The sequence below is a fragment of the Trachurus trachurus genome, assembly GCF_905171665.1.
Source record: "Trachurus trachurus genome assembly, chromosome: 19".
Lineage (NCBI taxonomy): Eukaryota > Metazoa > Chordata > Actinopteri > Carangiformes > Carangidae > Trachurus > Trachurus trachurus.
In genome coordinates this window covers 6,109,457-6,122,254 of record NC_139913.1, presented here as the reverse complement: position 1 = coordinate 6,122,254, position 12,798 = coordinate 6,109,457, and the positions used below count along the sequence as shown (strand labels likewise).

The window sequence follows — 12,798 nt, the reverse complement described above, 5'->3', positions numbered from 1 at the left end:
GAATTGATCCGTCTGTCTAAAAAAGAGCCGCTGCTCTGTAACGGTCCGTGTGGACGACAACAAGAAGAGACACTCACTGGAGCCATTCATAGAAATCTCCCATTTTCACTGCCGGCGTTGTGAAGTTAAGTCTGCAGCCACAGCTAAATGTGGACGATCTCAGATGAAGGACGGATATCTGGATTGCGCAAGCGAATGTCGACAGTGATTATTGAGATTGAGGGAGGGGGAGAAGAGTATTACTCATTCATTCTCTCCGTAGTTTCCCTACTAGGAAGTTTTTTTTGTTGGTTTTTTTTTGGTCTCGTATCCTGGAAAGACGACTCGTTGTAACCACTCCTCACCTCGGCCCTGTGTGTCTCAAACCCCTCAGGTGACGATGCAATGACGGGGGACACAGACAAATATCTGGCCCCCCAGGACCTGCGGGAGCTCGGGGACGACTCGCTCCCTCAGGAGGGCTACATGGGCTTCAGCGTCGGTGCACGGTCACAGAGGTAAGACGCACTTTGTTTTACAACCCAGTCATATACATCAGTGTTATGACTGTTACCTGTCTGTATGTGTTTGTTAATTTATTATCAGTCGTTATGACATACATTACAGCTCTCAGTGACTTATAAAAGCCTAATCACACCAGGTTAGTTGTTTCTAAAGGCTCACAGTGATGACGGTTGTTTATCTACTGTATTCATTGCATTGTTTGTAAGTGTTGCTGTCGCTTCAGAGCCAGTATTAGCATTGACAGCTGTTGACTTACATATCACACAATGAACTGTCTCCAGTGGTTAAAAACAACCTCCTTGTTTTGCTTTTATTCCTATCACTTCCTCCACTTCCACAAGTTAGCATGCTAAGTACCTAGCTCTGCTCGGCCCATCATTTTCCGATAGCGAGTCAGCACCGAAGAACTACAGTAGCACTTAGAAGTTTTTTGGCAAGACTGACTCATGCAAACAGCTGGTAATGCCAATGCCTGCTATGTAGCAAAAGCAAAATGTGCAAGTAGCTTTTTTTTAACAGGGACAGTTTACATGAATTACAATAATATGTTAGCTACAAGTCCCTGGACAGATGTTAAGTCATCCTGAAAAACAGAATGAACATAGGCTACTGTATAAGTAAATGCAGTAACAATAAACCTTAGGTTAAAGGTCTGGAAACAACATTATCTATAACATTAGCCACAGGACTAATCTTTCGTGAGTTAGCATGCATGTTAGCTCAGATAATGTGCAGGGATCGAAACGTTGATCGTTCCACAATAAACATTAGAGGAGCTCGATACAGAGTGCGGACTTCGCTTCTTTTTCTTTAAGTTAATTTTGTTTGTTGGTCCTGCACCTGTACGTAGTGTGTTTGGATGTGCGTGCTCTTCTCCACTTTTGTGAGCTCAGATAATGTGCACAGAAAACATAAAGAAGCACAAGACAGCTAATGTGACTGATTAGCATTAACATATTTCCAGCTGGCTACCAAGTCATCCTTGTGTAATCAACAAATACAAAAAACCACACACAACATGTTTGACAAAGTGTGTGGCCACTTCCTGGTGTGACTAGACTTTAAAGCACTGATTAAATGGTTGCAGCAGGATTTTGCATCAAAATGTCAAATTGTGGTGTATTTTTTTTAATGGTTAGCATGTGATATTTCCTCTGTAGTCCCCTTTGTGTTGATTGTTGATTACAGTTGATGTAAGCGATACACTGACGTTACGGCATGTGGAAGAGTCTTTGTCAAAGCTCCAAGAAACGCAGTGATTTTCTTGATAGTGTGTGATCAATACGGTGACGGGGTTAGACACTGTGGGCACATGAGCTATTAGTCTGCAACAGCACAAGAAGTCTTGTGAAAGCTCATGATCTAAAAAACTGTTTCCCTACACTACACACACACACACACACACACACACACACACACACACACACACACACACACACACACACACACACACACATTCACAAAGAGCTGCCAGAGCAGAAACAGCAGAAGAAATGAGAAGGCGGTGTGGCCTTTACTGTCTCCTGACCACACACTGACGGCCCCCTCCCCTTCCCTTCACCAGTGGGAGGTCAGGGTTCGCTCACTGTAGCTGTTGAACTTGTTGCTCGCACGAAAATATTGACACTTGTGCAACACGCCGAAGAGGGAGGGGATATTGAATATCTGAGGAGTGACATACACGGACGCTGAGCCACAGGAAATTAGAAACATGTTCGATTGCATGGCCTTGAGCTGTGGGTTAGATCAACACACACTGTTTGAGCGAGAGGGGATGTGGGAATGTGTGTGTCTGAGTGTGTGTACCAGTATGTGTGTGTGTTGGGGCCGTTAACCCAAGTTTAGAGGCGGTTTAACACATTTCTGGTTCTCTGCAGGGATCTGTGTTTAAATTACTTCCAGTTCAGTTTGATTTAGGAAGAGAAGTATTTACAAAAATATCCAAAACTGAACATCTGTTTTCAGATTTTTATACTGTAGAAAATAACCATTAGGTCATACTTTATTTTCTCAGTGAGTGTCATTTTTTTAACATTACAAAATGCACAGCCAGAAGCACATGAGGTTCCTGCAAGAGTTTAATGATACTTTAGGTTTGTGTTTCTCAGTTAGTTTGGGAAATCTAAAAACTACACTACCCATGATCCTCAGCTGCAAAGAACCAGGAATGAGGTGTACTTTAGGTATTCTTTATATTGAAGATGGATTAAAAAAAGATCATGTGTAAATACAAATTCTGTGCAGACCTCATTATCTTGGTTTCACAGCAGTATCAGTATAGTTTATTTTATTAGTTTTGTTGATCAAATATTTATATTTTCCACAGTTCTTGCACATTTATTTCAAATATTCACTTTGAAAATCTTAAATGGTTGCTGCTGCAGTAACCCTACCTATTTATATGTGAAGCTAACACAAGTTCAAGTAAAGTTCTTCGGAATACATTTAATTTTAATGCATTTTTAGATATTTCATCAGGACATCCCTTAGGACACAGTATGCTAATGTTTGCTAATATTGCTCCCTGTAGGCTGCATATATAAACAAGCTTTCATCATAACAACGTAGATATAACAACATGATGATTTCTAAAGGGCCAAAGTATATCTATGCAGAAAATGAAGTGGAAATAACTTTAAAGCCCCAGTATGTAACTTATTTGGCTTTTTATTAGCAAAAATCAAATATTGCTTTCATAAATACGTATTTCACTGAAGTGGAATCACACCCGCATACAAATGAAAGCTTTCTCGTACCTTAGAATATGTTGTTACAAGTCGTTACAAATACATAAGTGGGCGACGCTCCGAACCGAGGCGGCCATGTTGCATCGCCATTTTTTTTACGTTGAGTGGCAGCGTGACCGTAGGTAACCACGGAAACTCAGCGGAGCTGTGGGCTCGGCCTGTTAAAACAGTCACCACTGTGTAGTGTGAGGAAGGACGGAGGCACTGGTGTTGCATTCAGGTGCAGTCAGGCAGACGGCCGTCGGCAAAACCAACCGGATGTCATTTTACTCCACGAGAGAAAGACGATAAAACGTGGGTCAGGTAAACAATACGACATCACCATGACAACATATTGTCACGCCTGTATTGTTTTGCCTCTAGCTGGCGGACCACTTGTTTTACATAGACGCTTGTTTATCCTGTTACGTGCAGGGTCGATCTGTTGTCCGTCTGACATCTGCCTGATTTCACGTGAATGCAACATCAAGAATACGTTCTGATCAAGGGGGCAGTTGTCGGTCTGAGAAGTGAAGCTCACTTCCGCATTCAAAAAGCTGCAATCCCCTCGGCTGTCGCTGGGGGCTGGCTCCAGAAGGGAGCAACTCCAATCGAGCCCCATGTTAAAATAGCCGATTTTACAGCTTAAAAAAACATATTTACAGCCTGGTACATTTTATTTTTTTGGTCTCAATCGATAGTTTCTACCCCCGCACACACTCTGAGGGGGGTGAATTTTTTTTAAACTCTACCGTTTTACTATTATTAGGGTTAAAGTTCTGGCCAATCAGGGCGCAGAACCGTTGAGTGACAGGTCCGGCGACCGCTGCTACCCCCGTAGTAGCGGCACAAAACAGACTCCCCAAAACCAATGGGTGACGTCACGGACGCTACGTCCATTCTTTTTACAGTCTATGGTTCTGATATGCAACCGCACAGCTAGATGGGGGGAATTCCTACATATTATACCTTTAAATGAGCTCAGAGAGCGAGCAGTGAGGACGCCAGACAGGTCGAGACCAGTCAGTCGGTCGGTCAGTCAGTATCTACCATCACTCGACCAACCTGCATCTCTGCTCTGGCTTCTCTCCTCACTGCATCTCTCTCTCTCTGTCCACTCCTCTGTTTGTTCATGATCTTTTATTCTCTCCTCATGTCCGTTCTTAATGTTAGTCCCAAAGTCAGGTAAGACTGAAGGCATGAAGAGCCCCCCACCCCCACACCCCCACCCTCCCTACACACACCTCCCTTGCTTCCCACCCCTCCCACCATCTCACACCTTTCCCCCCACCCCCCACTCCTCCTACACCTCCAGACCCCCAGTCACTCTCTGTATCATGACTTTGTGGTCCGATGTTATACATATTTACTGTGTATGTTTGACTACTAACTTGATGATTTGGAGCTTTTCTGTTGTGCGTTAACATCACACACTGTTATTGTTATTGTTGTGTTGTTGTGTACCGTGGTTGTTCACCTGTGTGATCTTTTCTCCAGTTTTCTTGCTTTCAGTTGAGACAAAGCTCGGCAGGGTCGTTCGTTTTGTTTTTGCTCACAGAGAAAAATATACCCCAGTTGTGTTTTTGCTTTTGTGTTTCACTGTGGCGACAGTTTTCATTTATGCCTGATTCTGAAGAAGGTCTTTGTGGGTTTTTGCCACAAAGGTGGAGCTTTGCACCATTTTGGTTTCTGTGTGTGTATATACTGTATGTGTGTATGTGTGTGGAGTGTTTTCTACATCAAGCTTCCAGGGACCTGAACTGATGCATCTGGAGGCAATAGGGACGCTTATTGCCTTCATCAGTTTAGTGTCATATAGTTTTTGACAAAGAATGGACAGTGCAAAACAATCCAGTCTCTTTGCACCTTGTGTTCAAGTACTGTGAAGGATAAATACAATACATTTTTAATTCAAAAACACACATATACACATTTTCAGAGAGTTTTAATAGTGGAAATGCTTAAAAAATCACTTTATAATTGAAAATAAACAACAAAAAAAGAATTAATTTGAGAGTAGGATTGCAAATGATTGGAAATGTGTCTTTATTGAGAAACAAAAAGTTGAAACAATGTCTGTTTGGCTGTGAAGGAAGCAGGAAAGCACCACAGTGTTTTTCTATTTTAATGTAAAAAAAAAAAAATTAGACACAGACCACACAGACTTCATCCAGGACTCTAGGGGGCGCAATGAGTTGAATCAGCAGAGGAAGCGGATACGTATGCTGTAATATATCTGTATAAGGATTTTCATACGGTTTTTATTCATTTTTATTGAAATGTTTTGATAAATTTGTACATAATAAACCCCCAAAGTTTCATAGAAGCAAAAACTGTCCAGTAAGATCTGTATTCGGTTTGTTTTCAGCTTTACCTTTCTGACAGTAAATAAACTCAGCGATCTAATATGATCATCCAAAAGGAGTTAGGAGTAACCATAGGGGAGTAACAGATAGGTTGCAGTCATGGCGACACTTCCTCTGCAAACAGACTAATTGGTTTTACTCGTGTGGAGCAAACAGCAGCGTTGTAACTGCGGATGATGTTGCAGGCAAACATTCATCACATGTCATTGCTGAGGAATGCTCTTTTATTTGCCCCATAAAAGTCTTCTCTTTTTTTTTATTATTATTTTTTTTTTCTCCAAAGCATCGCACTGGGAAAAAAAACAAAAAGTTCACAGGGACAGAAACTTCAGCTTTTTTTTTTTTTGAAGGAAGGATCTTTAATTTAATCTGGATTTAAAAGATGAGTATGTGTCAGATCATTCCATCGTGACGGCCAACATGCAGCAGCACTGTGTCCATTGTCCATCATACAGTAATCTACTTAACGTTCATAAGCTACTCTGCTTCACTCAGGCTGTCGGGACGTTCACACCGTGTGAAGAGCCAAGTTGAAGGTCGGCAGGTGTAGGCAGTGTAGTGACTGTTGGGACCAAACAGGGGTTTTTTTTGTTTTGTTTTGTTTTGTTTTGTTCTGTCAAGCCAAGAAATATGTGGAAAATCAGCATTTACATCTGGATTTCTGGTTTATTAATATGTTTTATTATATTTCGTGGCCTTCCCACTGCAGCCTCCTCCTCCAGGGGCTTCTCTCTGTTTTACCTTGTGGTCGTTGTTTTGTCGTCACTGGTGACAAACAGTCAGGTTCCTGGAAGCTGCATGCATTTAATGTGTTTATGTTTGTTTTTTCTGTTCACTTTCCTCCTCCACCTCCTCCTCCCCACTTCACACCCAACCCAACTCCTCCACGCCTCTCCCCCTCCTCCTCCTCCTCCTCCTCCTCCTCCCCTTTCTCCATCACTTTGACTGTTGTCTTGGTAATCCGTGACTGCTACGGCAACCACACCAAGCCTGCGTTCCTTCAGTTCTGATAGGTCCAACACGCTGAACCGGAGCTCGTTCACCCGGGACAGCATGATGATAGAGGAGATGCTGGCGCCAAGTAAAGAGATGGTACGTACTGTACACGCTGGGTGTATATCGGTGTGTTTAAAGGTTTCCTGTGCTTTGTCTCTTTTTTCTCCGTATGTCTGTCTCTGTCTGTCTCGGCCAGTCGGTAATCCACAGGTCATTAACTTCAACGAGAGACACAGTTCTGTCTCCGAATGTGCCTGAAAGCTGTCTTGGTGCTGTGCCAAAAGCCAATCCTCTTACACCTGAGTTGGTGCCGACATAAAGACGACCAATCCCGTTACATTTTACTGAAAGAGGAAACGAGATTAGCGGCTGGTGCAGCTATCTAAGAGGGATTACTGTGATGGCCCACTTTCTTCAAAGATGCTGCAAAATGGCACTTAAGGCGGCAAAGTGAAACTGCCATCAATGGGAAAAAAAAAAAAGTCCTTATAAAAATTAGTTTTCTTAAAATAGCTGGATTATATGTGTGTGTGTGTGTGTGCTGTGTTTATAAACACAGGTCAGTGGATCACCTGGTTCTCCCTCCGAACAGGTACAGAAATGTGATCAGCATTAGAAGCACAAGACAAGATGAGCTGTGCATGTACACAGAGATAATGTTACATGACAAAAAAAAATATCAATAGGATATGCAAATGTCACCTCTCCACCTGGCACCACAATATTATAATATAATAATATGTCATTGCTTCTGTTTGGAAAATGTTAGGCATTTTCTAAACTATATAGAGCTGCGACAGAGGCTGAATTAACCAAGTTCTGAAGCTGAAATATCAAACATTTGATCATCTCAGGTCTTCAAACTGAACAATCAGCTGCTTGTCCTTGTCTCACGTTATAGTCAATTTAATATTTATGGGTTTCAAGCTTCTTTTTAGACAAAAATCAAACGTCACACCTTCCCATGGATCTGTGTTAGACAATTTGTTGAGACTTAGATTAAACAAAAAGTGTCGTCAAAGTCAGATTTATCGTCGTTTTTAGATCTGGTCCTCAGATCTAAAAGGGGAAGGGATAAATATATTGACCATTTTTCACTTTGAGAGCAATGAGTTAATGCACTTTGTTTGGTTGAAGTATTGCTGTATCATGATGCCGACAGTGATTTGAGCAAAAAGCCTCAGAGGAACACAGATGTTTGATTTGTGAACGTAGCAGCTGCTAAATAACGGCTCGTCTCCTCTCACGCTGCTGCTGCTGCTGCAGATGCTCCGCAAGGAAAAGTCGTTTATTCTAGAGCAACACAATAAGGTAGATGTCACTGTGCATGCCACCTGTCAACCAACGCATGTGAGAACACATCGTTCAGATTTTAGCGTTTGTTAAATCCTCCATAAATATTCTTTTGTTGTTGAGTTTATGCCATCAAATGTGCATGTGCCGTTTTCTCTCCTTCCATCCATAAAGTCGGGATTTTTAATCATTCTGTTTATGTTTTGCTTTTTTTTTTTCCTCTTTGCTGATATTCTGAATTTCATCAAGATGTTTTGAACAGCTTGTGTCCCATTTAAACATCATAACTCCAGATTTATTTACTGGTCCGGCTCTTGCTGACAGCTGCTGCAGTCTCCCATGTGTAGACATCATCTTATATGACTCAGCCAGAACTGCTGCTCCTGGTACCGGTGGTGAAGCCCTCCTTCCACAGAGGAGGTGTAAACCTCACAGCTGGATCATAGCTCATTCTTAGCTCCTAATGGGTCACAAAAGCAGCTTAAACGTTCAGCTTTAGTTTGCATGTCTCCTTCCTTGTATAAAACATTTTTGGTGTTTACCATTATTTGTTTTCTCCACACACACTCAGGATTCACCACAAACACTCAGACTTTCTCCCTCTCTCTGCTCTGCAATGACTCTGCTGTCTCCTCTGCAGCATTTGGCCGTGGCCAAGGACTTCGACACTGAGTCCCTGAGGAGGTACAGCTGGACCGCAGACGCAATGGACAACGTCAACCTGGTCTCCTCACCGATACACTCCGGGTAGGCACAGGATGAATGGGATTGAAACAGAAACATGGTTGTGAAGAGATGTGTTTTTGGCTTTTAGGGGGAAACAGAAGGAGGGAGGACGGTTACAAGACAAGACAAGTGTTTGTCTTCCACCGACCTGTTTTGTTCCTCTGTTTGTCTTCCTCTCCGGTTCTTCTCTCTTCCTCATTTGTCTTCCCTCGAGAGAACGGCTCTTTCTCCTCATCACTCTCTCTGATTGTCTGTTTTGAAAACTTTGAATCTTATCTGTCAGAAAAAAAAAAACTACACACTATGAAGCATCAGTTAAGTATTGTTAAAGGGATATTTAAACATTTTGGCAAATTTGCCTATTGCCATAATCCTATAGTTTTAGGAGTAGGTTCATTAATTGTCGGTGCAAGGTGTTTTTAGATCAGCGGGGCCTTTCCCTCATCAAATACACAATCCAAGAACTCCAAAACTCTCTCGTGGACAAGTTGTGACCTGCACATTCACCACACTATGAAATAATAATGGAACATTACAAGAGTGCTTCATGTGTTGTAACGTTACATAATTATACAATTTGTTGTATTGTGTGTTTAGTTTGATGAAGGAAACATGGAAATACCGTGCGCTTCCGTTGCGTTAGCTGAGCAGCTCGCGTTTCTGCTCCACTGATCTCAAAACAGCTTGCACCGACAATTAAAGGCAAAGAACCTACTCCTAAAACGATCGGGATTATGGCAATGGGCAAATTTGCGAAAATGTTGAAATATCCCTTTAAATAAATAATTTATGAATAATTCTTCCTAAATTGATATACAGTACTATAGTTATCGTCTGTAAATTATAAACACAGTTATAAATGTTTGAACCTACAGCCAGCAGCCAGTTAGCTTAGCTTAGCACAAACACTTGAAATAAAGGGAAACTGCTAGCACGCTAATTAACATGCTTTATCTCATTTGATGAAAGTGTGACAACAGCAGTTCCAGCTCTGTTGCTAAGTTAACTGGCTGCTAGTGTTAGTCTCACAGTTAGCGTCATGTAGCTTTGTGCCTAAAATTAATTATATTAGCATCTTTCCACAAACTGAAGGCCTCGTAGCTAATCGTCTTCTCAGTGGTGTTTTCAGTGACAAAGCTGCCGTTGTTGTTGGTGTTGTTGTTGACCTGTCGCTCCTGCGTTGCTTTGTCGTCCATCCTGCAGTTTTTCCTCTCCGCTCCCGCAGTACGACAGCAGGTGATTGACTGTGATTGGTTGCTCTTTCTTTATCACCTCCCACCCACCACCTTGTTTTTGGTGACATCACCCCTCTTCCTCCTCCTCCTCCCCGTGCCCCTCCCCCCTCTGTTCACCTCATAACATCAGTGTTTGCCTCTCCTCTCACGTGTGAACTGTGTCGTTACTTGTGTTTTACTCCTGTGAGTCTCTGAACTGATCTGAATGAACTCGTGTTGACGTGAACTTCAGTTACAGCTGGATCTGGATGTTTTTTTTTTTTAATTTTCCACCTACAAGTTCTGCTTTTTGACTGTAAAACAATCACAAATCAATAACAAGTCATTTGTAAATGAATAGTAGCCTATCTTTGCTCCAGACTGAATTAAAAGGATACAGCAACATTTTTTTTTCCGTGTCTTGCCTCACTCCCGAGTCCATGACCAGCAGATAGACACCATCCTTTCGACTGTGCGTGCAGTAACGAGGGAGATACGGGCAGAGCTGGCGCACCGCTAATTAGCTTAGCTCAAACGCTGGAAGTGTATGGGTAGTGTTAGCCTGCCTCCACCTAAAGTCATCAGAGAAACTCTTCAGCAACTCTAAACGGAAACCGGCGGGCCGATCTTTGTCTCAGAGCTGACAAAACTCTCCGGTAAGGCATCTTGAGCGGTCAAATGCCGGTAACGGGACGAGATCGGTCAAAACAGAGGGTTCAAGCAAAGACGGTTTATTTTGGTTCAAGCTAGCTACATCGAGGGTAGGTTAGCTTCCTATTTTAAAGTAAAAGCACAAATTCTATCGCCATGGGCACGGGTGTTTTATTTTGTGAAAGTAACAGGAAGTGCGTTGGTCACAACGGCTAGCTTGAGTAGCGCCAAATTTGTCCGAACAAAATTGTAAACAGCTGGTATTTAGACAAATTAACAACACACTGCTGATCTAAACGGCTACTTTCTCGCCTAAAAATGTTTGAAATGTCGATAAAGTGATATATTTACAGAGTTTAGAGCTAAAATGAAATCAGCTTCTGACTCCTGATTTCGGCTCGGGTAGGAGGCAGGCTAACGCTACCCATACACTTCCAGTGTTTGAGCTAAGCTAATTAGCATTGTGCCAGCTCTGACCGTATCTCCCTTGTTACTGCACGCACAGTCGAAAGGATGGTGTCTATCTGCTTGTCATGGACTCGGGAGTGAGGCAAGACACGAAAAAAAAAATGTTGCCGTATCCCTTTAAACCCTTCAGAGAAACAGCTCAGGCTCTGTCAGCAGCCACATACACAATAACGTGACACCTCAGTTTCCAGATTGCATGGTGTGAATCTCTCTCTGTGTGTGTGTGTGAGTTATGTGACTTTCTTCTTTGAGTTAAAGTTAGTTACACACATCTCCACTCCACAGATTTCCCTCTAATAACGGGTAAAAAAAACCGAAAAACAAAAACAGGAAACACCGGAGGCTCCTGTGTTGGCGTGTCGACTGTCTGATGCAGAAATCAAAGCGTTCAGTCTCATTTTTTATCCAACAAGAAGAAAAATAAATGGTTAAATCTGATCATTGAGCCACAGCAGCTGCAGCCAACACAGAAAACTCCTCCTCACATACAGTATCTATTCTTTCTTTTATCTCTCCTCTCTTTTGCTCACACTTGCGTTTGTGTGTGTTTTGAGGATCACAGCATGGGAAGCGATCACCTCAACTAAAGCTCCTCTCTGTCCATCAATACTGCTGTCAGACTAATAAAACTGTATATTTGACTTATTCTTCTCCTCCTCCGTGTCCTCCCTCCCCTCCTCTCTGCCGCTCCGCTCGTCTCATTTTCCACTTTTCTCTCGTTTTTCTCATTTTTTTACCTCCTGTCCTGTCCTTTTGCTTCACTCTTTGTCTCTTCCTCCTTCCTCGTTCTTCTTCCTTTTGCTGCTCCGCTCTGCTGCATCAGGTTCCTCGTCAGCTTCATGGTCGACGCCAGGGGCGGCTCCATGAGAGGAAGTCGCCACAACGGCATGCGCATCATCATCCCGCCCAGGAAGTGCACGGCGCCCACCCGGATCACCTGTCGCCTGGTGAAGAGGCACAAACTGGCGTCGCCTCCTCCCATGGTGGAGGGAGAAGGTCTGGCCAGCCGCCTGGTGGAGGTCGGCCCGGCGGGAGCTCAGTTCCTCGGGTAAGACGTCACCGCCGCCTCCTTTTTATTAAACCTCGCTCAGTCACACCGATGTTGATGATGTTATTATTATTGTTGCTCTTTGCTGAACTGCTTATTTTGAGTGCACTTTAGCTCGATGACTTGACATCTCCTTCCTTCTGCTTCTTGCCATCGCCATCTACCGACCATCTGCGTTTGTACGTGATTGAGTGAATGACGTGTGTGTGTTTGTGCATGTTGGGGTGTGACACCTGCGGTTTAATTTGCAGTTTTTTAGTGTAATAATTGGTGCAGTGTGCGCTCGCCCTCAAGCAAAAATGTCCAGCTGTGTTTCCCTTTTACCAAGGATGTAAAAAAAAACTGTGTTCAAGTCCAGATTGTAAGAGAAAAAAAACAGTTCAGTAAGTAAAATGTTTAAAAATAGAAGAAACTGAACTGACTCTCTGTCTAAATTATAATGTAATACAGCAATAGAATGAGCTAGATCCTTATCAGCTTTAGTTTTTTAGTTTTTCTTAATTATTTACACTACTTTTATTTCGATAATTTATTTGTTTTCCTAAATGAACCTTTATTTAAGTATATTAAACAAACAGAAGTGTATTAAACAGTATTTTTATTGTGTATTTTTCAATGGAGAATTTAAGAAAAAGATCATTACATCCATTAAAATCCAATCAAACCTGTTTAAAAAGATTTTCTCTCTTTTTAAATGTTTTTCTAAAACACACCGACTGAGCAGCTTTTCTCTGGTGTTGTTTTCATCATATTGATCATGTTAATCTCTTTAAATGAGCCTTATTTATTTAACCACAGTATGATAG

The 12,798-nt window shown here is 42.3% G+C and overlaps 1 protein-coding gene across 1 annotated transcript in view; it reads left to right on the top strand.

The window, feature by feature from the left end:
- Positions 1-12,798, top strand: part of LOC311002319 (ankyrin-1-like) — a 173,589-nt gene that overhangs the window by 126,464 nt on the left and 34,327 nt on the right. Inside the window, exons 26-29 of the mRNA XM_083993649.1 lie at positions 374-497; positions 6,586-6,688; positions 8,526-8,632; positions 11,768-11,992. Of these exons, the coding sequence (XP_083849775.1) occupies positions 374-497; positions 6,586-6,688; positions 8,526-8,632; positions 11,768-11,992 (559 nt within the window). The remainder of the gene's footprint in view (positions 1-373; positions 498-6,585; positions 6,689-8,525; positions 8,633-11,767; positions 11,993-12,798) is intronic.